This window comes from Pongo abelii, chromosome 1, assembly GCF_028885655.2.
Source record: "Pongo abelii isolate AG06213 chromosome 1, NHGRI_mPonAbe1-v2.0_pri, whole genome shotgun sequence".
Classification (NCBI taxonomy): Eukaryota; Metazoa; Chordata; class Mammalia; order Primates; family Hominidae; genus Pongo; species Pongo abelii.
The window spans coordinates 212,879,142-212,897,292 of record NC_071985.2 but is presented as its reverse complement, the minus strand read 5'-3'; the positions used below and the strand labels follow the sequence as shown (position 1 = coordinate 212,897,292).

The following is an 18,151-nucleotide window of genomic DNA, read 5'->3' as shown; positions in this document are numbered from 1 at the left end:
GCAGAGGCGCCGCCCGTGAAGTTTGTTGTGACCGGCGGGACGCCGGTGGTGGTGGCGGCGGCAGCGGCGGGGGCACCGGGCCGCGGCGCCACCATGGCGGTGCGACAGGCGCTGGGCCGCGGCCTGCAGCTGGGTCGAGCGCTGCTGCTGCGCTTCACGGGCAAGCCGGGCCGGGCCTACGGCTTGGGGCGGCCGGGCCCGGCGGCGGGCTGTGTCCGCGGGGAGCGTCCGGGCTGGGCCGCAGGACCGGGCGCGGAGCCTCGCAGGGTCGGGCTCGGGCTCCCCAACCGTCTCCGCTTCTTCCGCCAGTCGGTGGCCGGGCTGGCGGCGCGGTTGCAGCGGCAGTTCGTGGCGCGGGCCTGGGGCTGCGCGGGCCCTTGCGGCCGGGCAGTCTTTCTGGCCTTCGGGCTAGGGCTGGGCCTCATCGAGGAGAAGCAGGCGGAGAGCCGGCGGGCGGTCTCGGCCTGTCAGGAGATCCAGGTGAGCGGGGCCGGGTCCTAAGCCGAGCCCTAAGCCGAGCCGAGGACGGAGCTAAGCGCCGGGGCGAGTCCTCAGCTGGGCGGGGGCGGGGCTAGGTGTGGAGGCGGGGCCCTGGGCCGGTCGAGGGCCGAGGCGAGGGTCATTAAAGCTCATCCATTTCACCATTACTGATCGGCTGCTATAAATAAAGCCAGCACCTCCCATTTGTTTTAATGTTTCCCTTCCTCAAATGAAGACGTGTTGCCGATTACAGCTTCTGTCGCAGCACAGCAAAAGGCTTTGTGTAAATTTTCTAAAATGTACTGACAACTAAATCATAACATTCCTATCCCTTTGAGGTAGTTGTCGTCCCTAATTTATGGAGAAGGAAAGTCCTCAGGTGAAGGGACTTGCTCGAAGTCACACAGCTAATAAAAGGCAGTGCCCTTAACCACTGAGCCAGGCTGCCTCCGCGGTTTAAGCAAAGGATTAGTAGTGACAGAGCTGAAACCGCAGTAAAAACTATGAACGGCGAGAAAAACAGACCTAACATTTTAGTTACCTGTGTAGAGTTATCCCTGCTGACTGGATACACAAGGGTTCTTAGGCTTTTTTAATGCTTAAAATAGCACAAGACTTCTGTTTTTGCCCAACCAAATTCTGTATTAGGGTTCTGCAAATGGAATCAATAGGATGTGTCTATTTAGAGGCGGGTTTATTTTGAGGACCTGGCTCCCTATGGAGATTGGCAAAGTCTAAAAGCCGCAAAGTAGGCGGGCAGGCTGGAGAGCCAGGGAGGAGCCAGGGATGCAGTTCAGGTTGGAAGGCTGGCCGCTGGCAGAATTCCATCTTCTTCCAGGGAGGTCACTCTTCTTCCTGGGGGTGTAGAACCACTCACTAAATTAGCATAGCCCCTGCATTTTACAGGTTAGGGCTGAGGTGGTGGAAGAGGGAGTGACTTGCCCAAGGACACAGCTGTTAGGGCCAAGCAGTGGCTCCTGGGTTTCCTGGTTTCCAGCCCAGTTCTTATTGCTCATCACCACTGTCTCATGTTTGAGCTCTGGCCAGTTTGGGGTGACAGGTGACATCTGGCCTAGTCCCCAGCCCCTGACCTTGTCTTTTGCCACAGCTTAACTGGCAGAAGCTAAGGATGGGAAATTTGACTAATCCTGCTTAAAACTAAAGAGGCTTTTTTAACTGAGGAGATTGATCCTCCTTAAACTTACCATTCACACACACCCTCTTCGCACATTTCACCTTCCTATGCCTGAAAATGTTATTAGTTATCAATTAATTTCACATTAACAAAACTTTTTTTTGGCCAGGCACTGTGGCTCATGCACTTTGGGAGGCTGAGGCATCCCAAAGAGACCATCCTGGCCAACATGGTGGAACCCTGTCTCTACTAAAAATACAAAAATTACCCGGGCGCAGTGGTGGGCGCCTGTAATCCCAGCTACTTCGGAGACTGAGGCAGGAGAATTCCTTGAACCCGGGAGGCAGAGGTTGCAGTGAGCTGAGATCACGCCACTGCACTCCAGCCTGGCTGACAGAGCAAGACTCCGACTCGAGGGGGAAAAAATTGTTTTCACTGGCTACTTTTGCTGGAATTAATTTCACATTTAAAAAATTCTGGGCCGGGTGGGGTGGCTCACGCCTGTAATCCCAGCACTTTGGGAGGCCGAGGCAGGTGGATCATGAGGTCAGGAGATGGAGACCATCCTAGCTAACACGGTGAAACCCCGCCTCTACTAAAAATACAAAAAAAATTAGCCAGGCATGGTGGCAGGCGCCTGTAGTCCCAGCTACTCGGGAGGCTGAGGCAGGAGAATGGCGTGAACCCGGGAGGCAGAGCTTGCAGTGAGCCAAGATCGCGCCACTGCACTCCAGCCTGGGGGACAGAGCGAGACTCCGTCTCAAAAAAAATAAAAAATAAAAAAATAAAAAATTCTGAAGCCAGGCATGGTGACTCATGCCTGCAATCCTAGTGCTTTGGGAGGCCAAGGTGAGAGAATCTCTTGAGCCCAGGAGTTGAAGACCAGCTGGGACAACATAGTGAGACCTTGTTCCCACAAAATATTAAAAAATTAGCTAGGCATGGTGGCATGTGCTGATAGTCCCAGCTACTTAGGAGGCTGAGGTAGGAGGATTGCTTGAGCCCAGGAGTTTGAGGCTGCAGTGAGCTATAGTTGCACCACTGCACCCCAGCCTGGGCAACTAGCAGGAGTGTGCTAGTAGCAAGCTCTAAAAATTTATATTTATATTATAAAAATATATATATAATGTGTATATATAATATGTATATGTGTATATATGTTATGTATACTATAATATGTATGTTCCATATAATAGTATATAGTATATTTTATATATATACACACACACGTTGCTTCTGCTCCATGAAGTTTATATGGGAAGATGGATTTTCCTTTTTTTTTTTTTGATAGAGTCTCACACCGTCACCCAGGCTGTGCAATGGCACAATCTCGGCTTACTGCAACCTCCACCTCCCAGATTCACGCAATTCTCCTGCCTCAGCCTCCTGAGTAGCTGGGATTACACATGCACACCACCACACCCGGCTAATTTTTTGTATTTTTTAGTAGAGACGGGGTTTCACTATGTTGGCCAGGCTGGTCTTGAACTCCTGACTTCATGATCCACCCGCCTTGGCCTCCCAAAGTGCTGGGATTACAGGCATGAGCCACCACGCCCGGCCTGGACTTTCATTTTTTTAAAAGGTTCAAAGTTATAGTGCAAGGTTAAGTTGCTTACAGATACCAGGTGCTTTAGGAACCCTCTAGAAGGAAACTTGCCATGGGCTGGGTCATCAGGGCTGGTCACAGAGGAAGGAGGAGCTTGAGTTGGGCTTGATGGCTGAGCAGGGATGAGCCAGACAGAGCGATACTATAGAAACAGGGGCTGGAAGGATGCTGTGAGCAGCTTTCAGAGGGAGGTGTCCAAAGGATGAGTACAGGCAGCGTGCAGACCAGCCTGGCAGCAGCCAGAACACAGATAACCTCCTGGGCAGTCTGGTGGACAGCCAAGTGACACATGAAAGCAACGTATTTTGATGTGGCTCAGAGCAGGGAAGGCACGGCATTGAGAGTGGGGTAGTCTAGAGATGGTGCCTGGTAGGCTATGGCCAAGGGGCATATGCAGAGCTATGCCTGGCACCCAGGGGTGACTAACCTTGGAAAGGAAGAGTTCAGCAGATCAGACCATTTGAGAGGGAAAGTGGAGCCTAGGTGACCGGAAGAGTGACATCACCACTGCCTGAAGCAGGGGAAGACCCAGATTTTTGTCACATGGCCTCTTTCCCAGTGCAGCACTGCCCCCAGCACCTGCACCTCCATCTATTTCTGTCTGAACTCTTGTACTCTTGCTACCTTTCTGGACAGAGTAGCCCCATCGGAGCCCTAAGAGGCAGAGAGAGAAAGACAGTACTGAATCCCTCTGCTCTGCGGATGCGCCTGATGTCACCCACTTGGCTGAGAGACCCTCTGAGATCACTGTGGATACACACTCCTGCTAGTTGCCCAGGAGCCGTCAGCCAAGGTCTGCAGAGCGAGCTGTCTCCATAATCAGACTTTCCATAATCAGACACCTCCAGAAATCTGCTGGAGAGTGAAGGCAGCAAGGAGAGGCACACCGGCTGCGGGATGTGGGGTTTCTGACCTCTCAGATCATTGAGTATTGTGATCCCAGTGAAGCAGCAGAGTTTGAGAAAAATCATTCTGAATAATGAGAAAGAAAATGGCCTGGACCCAGGCTGAGCAGTAGAACCTGGCTGGGTTGTGTTTTTCTGGTTTATTGATCTGGTCGACGCGGACCATGCCTTGCTGCACCTCTCTCTGCCTCCCCTGTTTCCCTTTTCTTGGGCCTTCCTAGGCTCCCTGGCTCACGGTGCATTCTTTTTTCCTCACAGGCAATTTTTACCCAGAAAAGCAAGCCGGGGCCTGACCCGTTGGACACGAGACGCTGGCAGGGCTTTCGGCTGGAGGAGTATCTGATAGGGCAGTCCATTGGCAAGGGCTGCAGTGCCGCTGTGTATGAAGCCACCATGCCTACATTGCCCCAGAACCTGGAGGTGACAAAGAGCACCGGGTTGCTTCCAGGGAGAGGCCCAGGTACCAGTGCACCAGGAGAAGAGCAGGAGCGAGCTCCGGGGGCCCCTGCCTTCCCGTTGGCCATCAAGATGATGTGGAACATCTCGGTAAGCACCAGGCCTTTCATCTTTAAAGGAGATGTTCTCAAAATGCCCATCTTAGTGGGCCTGGTGAGGATTTTTTCCAGGAAGTAGGTAGGAAAAGACAGATTATCCACAGGAAAGGTGCCTGTATAGTCAGGCTACCTCCCCCTGTTACACAGAAGTCTAAACCGGAATGTTTCAAATTGTATTCTGCCCACAGATCACCCAGAGATCAGGTTCAAAGGTAGATTTTGGCCAGGCATGGTGGACCATGCCTGTAATCCCAGCACTTTGGGAGGCCAATCACTTGAGCTCAGGAGTTTGAGACCAGCCTGGGCAACATGATGAAACCCCATCTCTATGAAAAATACAAAAATTAGCCGGGTGTGACAGCTTGCACCTGTATGTAGTCTTAACTACTTGGGTGGCTGGTGGCCGAAGTGGGAGGGTCACTTGAGTGCAAGAGGCAGAGGCTGCAGTGATCCAAGATTGTGGCACTGCACTCCAGCCTGGTAACAGAGTGAGACCCTGTCTCAAAACAAAAAACAAACAAACAAAAAAAACCCAAAGGTAGATTCTGATTCAGCAGGTCAGGTGTGGGGCCTAAGATTCTGCCTTCCCAATAAGCTCTCACGTGATACCAATGCCACTGCTCTGTCAACCACACTTTGAGTAACAAGTGCCTAAACCACTGATTTCTACCCTGATTGGTTAGTTCACCATCCCCTCCTGCCTGCAACCTGCCTCACTGGAGAGGGGGAACTGGATCTCTTTCCTCTAAGCTCACTCTGCAAGCCCACCTCTAGCTCAGAGGCTTGCCTGTCAACTCCCTGCTCTCAACTCTTGGAAGGACTCAAGACTTCGGGAAATTGAAGAGTGTTTTTCCCCCATGAAAACAATTTCTGTCCACTTAATTTATTTACCTAGCCATTGCTAGGTAGGTTTTAAAAATGTATTAAGACCTGATGCTCTGTCTCCTGCCCATCCCTGGGCCCATCCATTCAAGGCCGCAATGGGAAGTGGCCACAGCCGTTCATGGTGGGCCCTAGAGGATGCAGTTTCTTGTTCTGATTTGGGGAATGAAGGTTATTAGACTGTTGCACTCCAAGCTGGGTTAATAGCTAACAAGTAGCCAAATCCTTTGCCTGTGAAACATCCAATCTTAGCATTAAAACATGCACTGGTTGGGGCATGACAGCTGTTGCATTCACAGCAGCTACAAGATTGTTGATTCTTACCAGATCTTCTTGATACAGGTTTCATGTGTCCTGAGAGCCCTTCCCAATACAATGAGGACAATAAGGTGCTTTCCCCACTCTTTGGTTTTTGTCTGTTTGTTGTGGGGGACGGAGGAAGGCTGTTCTGTGATTCAGTACAACTTCACCCAGGGTGGAGCATGTCAGGCTCTGGCCTGGCTGCTGAAGGGAGCCTGCAGAATGAGTTAGTGATCCAGTGGTCAATTTCAAACTGGTGGGGACCAGAGGCACCGATGGCAGGAAGCAGCACCCCATACCCTGATCACCTTGTCATCTCCTCCAGCCCTGGCACATAGGCTGCAAGAATTTGAGGAGTGTGAAGAATCCTCTGAGTTGGCATGGATGGTACCTTTGTCTGCCTCCCAGGAGTAACTAGTCTCAGCCTGCCACTTAAGAGAGGTCATCTTATCTCGAAGGTCAGAGTCAATTCTAGGCAGTAGCTGCCCTGCTCCAGGTTACAGGCAGGGCTTACAAGGAACTTGCCCTTCTGCTCCGGCCTGTGTAACCCTGGGTTCCTTGTGGGTGTTCCAGGCAGGTTCCTCCAGCGAAGCCATCTTGAACACAATGAGCCAGGAGCTGGTCCCAGCGAGCCGAGTGGCCTTGGCTGGGGAGTATGGAGCAGTCACTTACAGGTAAGTGCCCTCTGCCTGCCAGACTGACTGGGACTTCTTTGAGAGCAACTTCATCCATCACTTGTGTCCTCAGCACCTGGTATAGTATCTGATATGACAGTAGATAATAAAGGCTTAATGTTGGTGATGGATTTTCAGTTAGTGGATAATTTCACTTGGGAAGGATTGCAGGTAATCTGACCCCAAATGATGATGCACATGCATAATTCACATTGGAGCAGGGGAGAGGAGGCCACCCAAAAATGCCCAGTTCACTGTGTTGCATGATTGACTGGGGTTCTCAGATTCCTCCTAAGAAATGCACGGGTAGAGCGCCACCTATCGGAATAAACTGAACTCTGTCCCCACCAGAGGGAACACTCATTCCACTAACAGTTATGTGCACTGATGGTGCTAAGAGATTTAAAAAAAAACAGAAAGTGTTCTCTTGGCCCAGAGGTCTCACTGTGGCAGCAGAGAGCCCAGGGTGTAAGTGCTAGAATCAAGTATGCTCGGGCTGAGGGAGCCCAGGGGAGGCGTGTGCTGCAGAGGAGGGGCTGCTCAGAAAGCCATCTCAAAGGGACAGTTTGTGCCGCCTTGTGAAGGATGAATTGGCATTACTTGGGCAGAGGAGTAGGGAAGTGGCATTCCGAGCAGAGGGAAGAGCAAGTGAACAGCAGCTACACTTTCAGCTCAGAAAAGCCCATGTCCACCACCAGCCTCACCACAGGTGGTGAGGACTGACGCGCAGGCTATGACAGAGGAGATACTGTGCCCGCCTTAATATTTACAGCCTGGCTCATGCCTGTAATCCCAGCACTTTGGGAGGCTGAGGTAGGCAGATCACTTGAGCCCAGGAGTTCAAGAGCAGCCTGGGCAACATGGTGAAACCCCGCCTTTACAAAAAATAAATTTTAGCCAGGCATGGTGGCAAATGCCTGTGGTCCCAGCTACTCAGGAGGCTGAGGCGGGAGGATCATTTGAGTCCAGGGAGGTTGAGGCTGCAGTGGAGCCAAGATCATGCCACTGCACTCCAGCCTGGGCGACCCTGGAGTGAGACCCTGTCTCTCATTTGTAGACCCACCAAGAAGAGGTGGGTCTGCTGCATTTTTGGTGATTTACTGGAGGGCTGGTTTATAGATCTTCGTTCTGTCAGAAGCAGGGAGGCAAAAGTATGAAATTAAGGGAGTGGATGTGGAAAACCCCTTCCATGGTTTGGAGGTTTCCAGTGTGACTGGGAGTCCCTGCAGGCTGGTGGAGGTAGCTGCTCAAGTGGCTGCTGCTTCTCCTGAGGCCTTTGTGGAGAAAGTGGACACCTGAATGTCAGCTGCTTTGGGGCTAACATGATCCTCGATGCCTCCTTTTGTGGAATGAGTGGCAGCCGGCCGACGTGGTGCTGTCCTGCTGCCGGAGCACCATGATGTCTGCTGCTGAGACCTCCCATCTGACGTAGTCCCTGTCCCTCTTCAGGGACTTTGTTCCTTTAGCAGTTCTCACCGTCTGGCCTCAAATAACACGTCTTTTTCTGTTGGTTCCTTTTTGCTCCAGCTGTACTGTAAACACTCTTTGTTTACTGCATACCCTCAGTAAATACCTGTTGAATGACTGGATGGATGTGGCAGCAGGTACATTACCTCAACTTCTGGTGCACCTTGGGAGAAGCTTTCCCAAGAGCACCCTGGGTTCATTTCCTCCTAGCCTCTGCTCTCCTGGGGCCCGGAGATTCAAGGCGCTTAACCTGCTCATCTCACTGTGTCTCCCGCCTTATCTCTCACCCTTCTCATCAGCACCCTACACTTCCCCACGCTGACTTCATAGCTCTTTCCCCTAATGTGCCAGGCTCTTCTGTGACCATCTCCTGAGCGTACAGCTGGCTACACCTGGGCTGCCCTCCTCCCACATTTCAGGTCTCAGTTCAGACACCCCCAACCCCACAATGTATCTCCCCAGTACAGCTATACCCCTCTGCCCCGGAGCTCCCATGACACGTGCTGGGGCCCTGACAGCCTGGGGCTGTGATCATGACTTGCCCAGGGGCCCGAGGGTGGAAACGATGCTCTGGCTCCTTTGATTGCATAGAACAGGGGCCACTCAGGTTGACTCAAGAGCAGAAGCAGCGCGTGGGCACACGTGAACTGCAGCCACACAGCCTGGGGACCACGCAGCGCTGGGAGAGGCTGGCGGTCTAGGCTCTGCCCCATTCGCTTCCCTCCACCATTGTTATGCAGCAAAGGGGGCTCTAGCCTGATGTGCTAGAAGCAATGACACTGAATTTTTGAGAAAAGCCAAGCTTTCTATTGTGAGTCGACTCACATGGAGACAGGAGTTGAATTCAACCCTGTCTCCCTGTGCTAGCTTTAAGGCGGTAATTTTATTAGAGGAGGTTTAAGGGGTGGATTCTAAGATTAGCAGGTGATTGGTGGAAGGAAAGGAGAAGTCTGGACAGTTCTTGGACATGCGCAGTTATCTCTTCATGCCAACTCATGGGTCCCCTGTGCAGATTTGGGAGGAGTGAGTATGAAACGTGCGGTGGCAATTCAGGCTGTGACATCAGCAAACTTGTTCTGTGCAAGCTGCAGTTGGCCTTATTGGTTCCAACCAATTTCAGCCAGTTCTTTTATCTCATAAGCAGAGGGAGTTTCAGCCTTTCAGAAAGTGGTTTCTGCAAACTCAAATTTTCTTTTATTTTTCTGAGACAGGGTCTTACTCTGTTGCCCAGGCTGGAGGGCAGTGGTGTGATCTTGGCTCACTGCAGCCTCAACCTCCCTGGGCTCAAGTGATCCTCCCACCTCAGCCTCCCAAGTAGCTGGGTCTGCAGGCACATGCCACCATGCCCAGCTAATTTTTGTAGTTTTTGTACAGACAGAGTTTCTCCATGTTGCCCAGGCTGGCCTCGAACTCCCGGGCTCAAGCAATTGCCTGCCTCAGCCTCCCAAATTGCTGGGATTACAGGAGTGAGCCACAGGAATTTCCATCAGTTACTGATTTCTTGAACTTGTGGGAACATGGTTCCACTGTCCGCATGCTGTTCTTTCCTCGAATCTCCTGTTCCTGCTTCCCTTTGGCCTGTTCACCTCTGGCTCCTCATGGCCCCAGTGAAGTCTCGTGGCTTCCTCTCCACTGCGGACTGGCAGATTTCTTCACACTCCCAAAAAGAGAATCTACTTCCCTCCCTTCCCTTCGTCCAACCATCTGGGTCTCGAGTGTCACTGTAGGTTCATTGCCGTTGGGGCAGGTAACTCCTTGGGCCAGTCAGCTTTGGCTGCAGGGCAGGGCTGGCACACAGCTGGCAGAGCCACCCCATCCAAAATCCAGCCACTGTGCCTCAGCAGGGCTGTGGTTTGGGGGTCGGGGGGCGCTCCCCACAGGATAAGGAGCAGCCAGGGCAGGCAGATGACACTACCACTACTAGCTGCATCTGGATCTATTCACTCATTCAACAAAGGTTTATTACACCCATATTCCATGCCAACTACTGTACTAGACTTGGAATAATGGAGAAAATTCAGGCACAGTCCTTGCTGTTAGGGAGCTCACATGATTACTCATTGATGAATGTCTCTCTCCCCTGATAGACTGCAAATCCATGAGGACAGGGACTCTGTCTTGTTCTGTGCCATAGTTCCACAGCATTCCAGCATGATGTCTGGTACTTAGCATGCAAACAATGCATATTGGTTGAATGAATAATAGTACAGCTAATATCAGCTGAGAGCTTCCTCTGTGCTAGACATGATTCTAGGTGCCTTCCACACTTTGACAACCTTATGCAGTATGTTAACACCGCATTCCCCTTGCACCCTAGAGATTGAGCCCAGAGAAGATAAGGACAGAGGGGACACATTCCAAGATAGACCCCCCAGTGGATGCCTGAAGCCACAGATAGTAACAAACCCTATATTACACTGTGTTTTTTCCTATACACACATACCTATGGTAAAGTTTAATTTATAAATTAGGCACAGTAAAAAATTAAAGATAACTAATAAAATAGAATAATTATGACAATATACTGTAAAAAAAAGTTATGTGAATGTGGTCTCTCTCTCTCTCTTTCTCCTCTCTCTAAATATCTTCTTGTACTCACCTATTCTCAAACTGTAGATAACAGAAATTGCAGAAAGCAAAACTGTGGATAAGGTTGGGGCTACTGCAACTCAGCCAAGGACTTACAGTGGCAGACCTGGAATACAAACCCAGGCAGTCTGATACCAGGGTTTCTCCACCAGTGTTCTGCCACATGGGATGGATAGGATGGATGGGTGCATGGATGGACGGACGGACAGACGGATGGACAAATGGATTGAAGGATGGGTAGGGGAGTCATCAGATGTGTTCTCCAACACTATGTACAGTACCTGGCACATAGCAAATCTGTGATAAACATTTGATAGTAAGTGAATAGTGAATGTCAGTGCCAGTGTTGGTGTGGCCTTAGGTTATTGTCTTTCCAGGTGTTGTATCTGATGCTGGCCTCATATGTTTGTCTCACTTGGCTGACTAGGAAATCCAAGAGAGGTCCCAAGCAACTAGCCCCTCACCCCAACATCATCCGGGTTCTCCGCGCCTTCACCTCTTCCGTGCCGCTGCTGCCAGGGGCCCTGGTTGACTACCCTGATGTGCTGCCCTCACGCCTCCACCCTGAAGGCCTGGGCCACGGCCGGACGCTGTTCCTCGTTATGAAGAAGTAAGTGACAGCGGCGCGGCAGGGCCCTGGAGCTGATACATCTTCCAAGGGGAGCTGCTCCCTGCCCTCCACATGCACCTTTATCAGGGGGTTTCGGAGAACAGGGTCATCACCCTTCCGGAGAAGAAAGCCATGCAAAGGGAGCATATCTGCCCTGGAGAGCATTTTCCCTGTAGGACGATTTTTCATGGAAACAAACTCTCATCTTCATCCAGAACATACTTGTCACCTAGTCCTTTTGGTCCATTTGACTGTTCACCTTTTCTGTGGCTGGACTTACCTGTTTTTAACATAAAAACCGTTCTCCTTCCTCACCCTCTGTATCCCCTAACTTTGCTATAGTGGGTATTTTATTTTAAGGAAATAATTATCTGCACCATTACTTTGAATATAGGGAGCCCCAGCTCTTATTTCCTAATTTGAGGATGGTGAGTGGGAGGGAAAAGAAAGGATGCTGGGAAAAAATGGGAATCAAAGTGCTCCTGGAAGGGGAAGAGGAACGGCATAACCCTAACAGTGATTAAGGTATTAGGAGGCCGGGCATGGTGGCTCATGCCTGTAATCCCAGCACTTTGGAAGGCCAAGGTGGGTAGATCACTTGACGTCAGGAGTTTGAGACCAGCCTGGCCAACATGATGAAACCCTGTCTCTACTAAAAATACAAAAATTAGCCTGGTGTGGTGGCGGGCACCTATAATCCCAGCTACTCGGGAGGCTGAGGTAGGAGATTTGCTTGAACCTGGAAGGTGGAGGTTGCAGTGAGCTGAGATCGTGCCACTGCACTCCAGCTTGGCGACAGAGTGAGACTCCATCTCAAAAAAAAAAAAAAAAGGTATTGGGAGTTGTCGATGTGTGGTAGCCAGAGGCCCTGTCCCCTCTCCACCAGCTATCCCTGTACCCTGCGCCAGTACCTTTGTGTGAACACACCCAGCCCCCGCCTCGCCACCATGATGCTGCTGCAGCTGCTGGAAGGCGTGGACCATTTGGTTCAACAGGGCATCGCACACAGAGACCTGAAATCCGACAACATCCTTGTGGAGCTGGACCCAGGTAGGAACCTGCTGCACCATCAGAGCTCTCCAGGGGCACTAGAGGGTGGGTCAGGAGCATTTAGGACTGACTCTTCAGGTCCTCTCTGGTTTTGTGTTCTAAGTCATGTCTTCATTTAGCTCTGCACACGAGAGGTTAGCAATCTCTCCCTTAGAATGGGGGTTTTTGTTCTCTCTTTGCAGAGAGACAGCACTTCCCAAGTTCCTTTCTATAGCCCACTTAAAGAACAAGGACCTCAGTGCTGCAAGTTTTCCTAGGTAAATAAAGAGGCCCGGCACAGTAGCTCACACCTGTAATCCCAACACTTTGGGAGGCTTGCTTGAGGATTGCTTGAGGCCAGCAGTTTGAGACCAGCCTGGGAAACAGAGTGAGGTCCCTTCTCTACAAAAAAAAAATGTGTTTTAAATTAGCCGGAAAAAAAGTTAGCCAGGCATGGTGGCATGCACCTGTAGCCCCAGCTACTTGGGAGGCTGAGGTCGGAGGATCACTTGAGCCTAGGAGTTAAGAGTCTGCAGTGAGCTATGAATGTGCCACTGTACTCCAGCCTGGGCAGCAGAGTGAGATCCTATCTCAAAAAAATAATAAAAAATAATAAAGAGAAGTAAACTTTAGCTCATTCTAAAAAATAACTTTCGGCCGGACGTGGTGGCTCACGCCTGTAATTCCAGCACTTTGAGAGGCTGAGGCGGGCGGATCATGAGGTCAAGAGATCAAGACCATCCTGGCCAACATGGTGAAACCCCATCTCTACTAAAAATACAAAAATTAGCTAGGCGTGGTGGCGGACGCCTGTAATCTCAGCTACTTGAGAAGCTGAGGCAGGAGAATTGCTTGAACCCGGGAGGCAGAGGTTGTAGTGAGCCGAGATTGTGCCACTGCATTCCAGCCTGGCGACAGAGCAAGAATCCGTCTCAAAATAAATAAATAAATAAATAAAATTTTCAAACAATGAAAGCTGTCCAAATGTAAACCCAATTGTCTCTGGAAATGAGTTGCCTACCACTGGAAGCATTCAAGTAGAAGCTGAATGGCCACTTGCCTAGGAAAATTGTAAGGAGATTCATACATCTGATAAATTTTTGAACTAGAAGACTTAAAATAATTGACTACAGGAACTGGCTTTTATTATTTATTTATTTATTTATTTATTTGAGACAGAATCTTGCTTTGTTGCCCAGGCTGGAGTGCAGTGGTGCCATCTCAGCTCACTGCAACCTCTGCTTCCCAGGTTCCAGCAATTCTCGTGCGTCTGCCTCCCGAGTAGCTAGGATTACAGGCAGATGCCACCATGCCTAGCTAATTTTTGAATTTTTTCTTTTTTTTTTTGAGACTGAGTCTTGCTCTGTCACCCAGGCTGGAGTGCAATGGCGTGATCTCGGCTCACTGCAAGCTCTGCCTCCCAGATTCACACCATTCTGCTTCAGCCTCCCGAGTAGCTGGGACTACAGGCGCCCACCACCACGCCCAGCTAATTTTTTTGTATTTTTAGTAGAGATGGGGTTTCACCATGTTAGCCAGGATGGTCTCTATCTCCTGACCTCGTGATCCACCTGCTTCAGCCTCCCAAAGTGCTGGGATTATTATTTTTAGTAGAGATGGGGTTTCACTGTTGGCCAGGCTGGTCTCAAACTCCTGGCCTCAAGTGATCCACCACCTCAGTCTCCAAAATGTTGGGATTACAGGTATGAGCCACCACGCCCAGCTGGGAGTCGGCTGTTTTTGTTTTGTTTTGTTTTTTTTTTGAGATGGAGGCTCACTCTGTCGCCCAGGCTGGAGTGCAGTGGCACGATCTTGGCTCACTGCAACCCCCACCTATCGGGTTCAAGCGATTCTCCCACCTCAGCCTCCTGAGTAGCTGGGATTACAGGCACACGCCACTACACCCGGCTGATTTTTGTATTTTTAGTAGAGACGGGGTTTCGCCATGTTGGTCAGGCTGATCTGGAACTCCTGACCTCGTAATCCGCCTGCCTCAGGCTCCCAAAGTTCTGGGATTACAGGCGTGAGCCACTGCGCCCAGCCAGGAACTGGCTTTTTAAAGGAATTTTGTGTGGACCCTTTTACAGATAACTAATTCTTTTTTTATTTTTTCTGAGACGGAGTCTCGCTGTGTTGCTCAGGCTGGAGTGCAGTGGCATGATCTCGGCTCACTACAGCCTTCACCTCCTAGGTTCAAGTGATTCTCCTGTCTCAGCCTCCTTCACCTCCCAGGTTCAAGTAATTCTCCTGTCTCAGCCTCCGGAATAGCTGGGATTACAGGCACACACCACCATGCCTGGCTAGTTTTTTTGTATTTTTAGTAGACAGGGGTTTCACCATGTTGGCCAGGCTGGTCTTGAACTCCTGACCTCAGGTGATCTACCCGCCTCGGCCTCCCAAAGTGCTGGCATTACAGGCCACCACACCTGGCAATAACTGATTCTTAATACACCTGGTTCTTAGGTTTGGATTTGGGGTTTCAAATTCAAATCAAAGACTCCTGGGGTATAAGGGCCCTTGGAGATCATTTGAACCAAGCTCTAGCTCCTTTGGTCTTGGGGACAGCTCCAATTACTAGAACATGATTTAAATTGAGCCACACAGTCCTTTGCCTGGGGATTTTGCAGCCTGTACTTACTGGAGGCATTTCCGTGTTCACACAGCAGGCCCTTCTGATCAGCTCTCAGGCCTTCCTGGCCTCCTGGGCCAACACTGAGCCATTAGCCCCTATCAGCCATGTCTTGCTGGTGGCTTTAGTAGGGACATAGGAGGGCCTCTCAGAGGGAAGGAGGGGAGGAGAATCAGTCACTTTGCTTGCTCCTTCCCAGACGGCTGCCCCTGGCTGGTGATCGCAGATTTTGGCTGCTGCCTGGCTGATGAAAGCATCGGCCTGCAGTTGCCCTTCAGCAGCTGGTACGTGGATCGGGGCGGAAACGGCTGCCTGATGGCCCCAGAGGTGAGTCCCGAGCCTGTCACACGCCATCGGCAGCCCTTCCCCCACGTGTCCACTGAATGCAGGAGACTCGATGCGTTGTGATAACCCAACACCTCCATCTTTTCTGACCCATAATTTGGCACAAGTTCCTTCCCTGCCACTTTGCTTTCCTCCAGCTTTCCCTCATGTTCCAGGACAATGCAAGTCCTGTCACATAAACCAGGCGGTCTAAGCAGACCCCTTCTGGGTCTGAGCCACAGCTCACTCAAGCTCTGGGTTCCTTGGGACAGAGTTCAGATTAGCCCATGAATCAGGTGATGTGCAGGACATGAAAAGGTTAGATAGGTGGGCAGCGTGATGTCTCACCCACTTCTGAGCAGGTGTCCACGGCCCGTCCTGGCCCCAGGGCAGTGATCGACTACAGCAAGGCTGATGCCTGGGCAGTGGGAGCCATCGCCTATGAAATCTTCGGGCTTGTCAATCCCTTCTACGGCCAGGGCAGGGCCCACCTTGAAAGCCGCAGCTACCAAGAGGCTCAGCTACCTGCACTGCCCGAGTCAGTGCCTCCAGACGTGAGAGAGCTGGTGAGGGCACTGCTCCAGCGAGACGCCAGCAAGGTGAGGCTGTCCCCAGCTTTGAGGGGACGGTGTGGGTAGAAACCTCTGTTCTCATTCCAGAGTGAAGGTCAGGTTTGGGCCAGAGCCACAGTGACAGATCCTCTGTGTTAGGAAGGTAAAGGCTAGTTACAAGAGAACAAAAAACAGATTTTAATGTAGGTAGGAGTAGGAGCACTAGCCACCACATCTTAGTCAGAATCCTAGCAGTTCAACTCCTGTGGCTTTTTTAGTTGCTTAAAAAGTTGTTCAGAGGCCAGACACGGTGGCTCACACCTATAATCCCAGCACTTTGGGAGGCCGAGGCGGGTAGATCACTTGGGACCAGGAGTTCCAGACGAGTCTGGCCAACATGGTAAAACCCCGTCTGTATTAAAAAGACAAAAATTAGCTGGGTGTCGTGGCACATGCCTGTAATTCCAGGTACTCGGGAGGCTGAAGCAGGAGAATCGTTTGAACCCTGGAGGCAGAGGTTGCAGTGAGCCAAGATCGCACCACTGCACTCTGGCCTAGGTGACAGTGCAAGTCTTTGTCTCAAAAAAAAAAAAAAAAGCTATTCGGAGAGAGAAAAGTATGCATTTTTGAGAAATGTTTAATGGAGATGTAGCTCATGGAAACAGCTGAGAACTGATCAGAGAGAGATGGAAAACATCTCCTGAGAGCAGATCTGGACATTGTGAAATTAATATAAAGGAATGCAAAGGCAGACCTATCTGAAGCCATAATTGGAGTGGCAGCTGGCTCAGGGGCAGGCTTAGTGCAAAGAGCTGAGCCATACCTGCGTCCCAGCACTGTTCTGCCACTCTGTTAACCGCTCTCTGTACGTGGCCTGCTATCTTGGTGCGCAGTGAAGGTTAGAATAACAGCTGCAACCAGTTATGAAATGATAGAGACTACTTACCTGGTACAAGGGACCAGATAGCTGTGCACAAGAGGCACTAGGCTTTCCACCGGGGGGAAAGGCTATTTCAACAATGCATGCTGCCCCATGCAGAGGTGTACACATGGAAAAGCTTGGAGCACGGGTAGGGAACAGGCAGTATTTGTCACCTGAGTGAAGGGCATCAGTAGGAGATAGGGTAGAGGAAGAATTGGGTTGGGACCAGAGAAGGGAAGACCCTCACTAACAAAGCAGGCTTTGGATTGAGACCGTGTTAACAGATGTTCTAGCTTCAGCTTCCCTTCCTGTTGCAGAGACCATCTGCCCGAGTAGCTGCAAATGTGCTTCATCTAAGCCTCTGGGGTGAACATATTCTAGCCCTGAAGAATCTGAAGTTAGACAAGATGGTTGGCTGGCTCCTCCAACAATCGGCCGCCACTTTGTTGGCCAACAGGCTCACAGAGAAGTGTTGTGTGGAAACAAAAATGAAGATGCTCTTTCTGGCTAACCTGGAGTGTGAAACGCTCTGCCAGGCAGCCCTCCTCCTCTGCTCATGGAGGGCAGCCCTGTGATGTCCCTGCATGGAGCTGGTGAATTACTAAAAGAACTTGGCATCCTGTGTGTCGTGATGGTCTGTGAATTGTGAGGGTGGGAGTCAGGAGACAAGACGGCGCAGAGGGCTGGTTAGCCGGAAGAGGCCTCGGGCTTGGCAAATGGAAGAACCTGAGTCAGAGTTCAGTCTGCAGTCCTGTGCTCACAGACATCTGAAAAGTGAATGGCCAAGCTGGTCTAGTAGATGAGGCTGGACTGAGGAAGGGTAGGCCTGCATCCACATAGAGGATCCAGGCCAAGGCACTGGCTGTCAGTGGCAGAGTTTGGCTGTGACATTTGCCCCTAACACGAGGAACTCGTTTGAAGGGGGCAGCGCAGCATGTCTGCATTTGCCACCTGGATGAAGGCAGACTTCAACATTGGGTCAGCACGTTCAGTTACGGGAGTGGGAAATTATATGAGGCCTGGGCCTCTGCGTTCCCAAGCTGTGCGTTCTGGACCAGCTACTGAATTAATCTCACTTAGCAAAAGTGACTGATGAGCAGTAAGTAAGTGTGGGGATTTAAACTTGAGGGTTTCCCTCCTGACTAGCCTCTCTTACAGGAATTGTGAAATATTAAATGCAAATTTACAACTGCAGATGATGTATGTGCCTCGAACTGAACATTTGGCTTTAAGAATGATTCTTATACTCTGAAGGTGAGAACATTTTGTGGGCAGGTATCAACATTGGGGAAGAGATTTCACGTCTAACTTTATAGATGATTTTTAGGAAGCTATTGCCTAAATCAACGTCAATATGCAGTTAAGGTTGTCTTCAACCGAGCTGTTGTAGTTTTCTCTTCCCCAGCACTGTCATTCTAGATTTTCCATTTCAGTGATTCCCACCCCTCGGTCTACTAGCAACTTTCTTGTATCCTTTGAGGAGACGTTAGG

General features: G+C 50.7%; 1 protein-coding gene across 1 annotated transcript; it reads left to right on the top strand.

Moving 5' to 3' along the window:
- Nucleotide 1: 1 nt before the first annotated feature.
- On the top strand, nt 2-17,854 carry PINK1 (PTEN induced kinase 1). Its single transcript, XM_002811349.2, has 8 exons — nt 2-480; nt 4,388-4,675; nt 6,439-6,539; nt 11,023-11,205; nt 12,092-12,255; nt 15,063-15,190; nt 15,550-15,786; nt 16,978-17,854. Exons 1-8 carry the CDS (start codon nt 94-96, stop codon nt 17,233-17,235), a joined length of 1,746 nt encoding a protein of 581 aa, XP_002811395.1. The 5' UTR covers nt 2-93; the 3' UTR covers nt 17,236-17,854.
- Nucleotides 17,855-18,151: the final 297 nt, after the last annotated feature.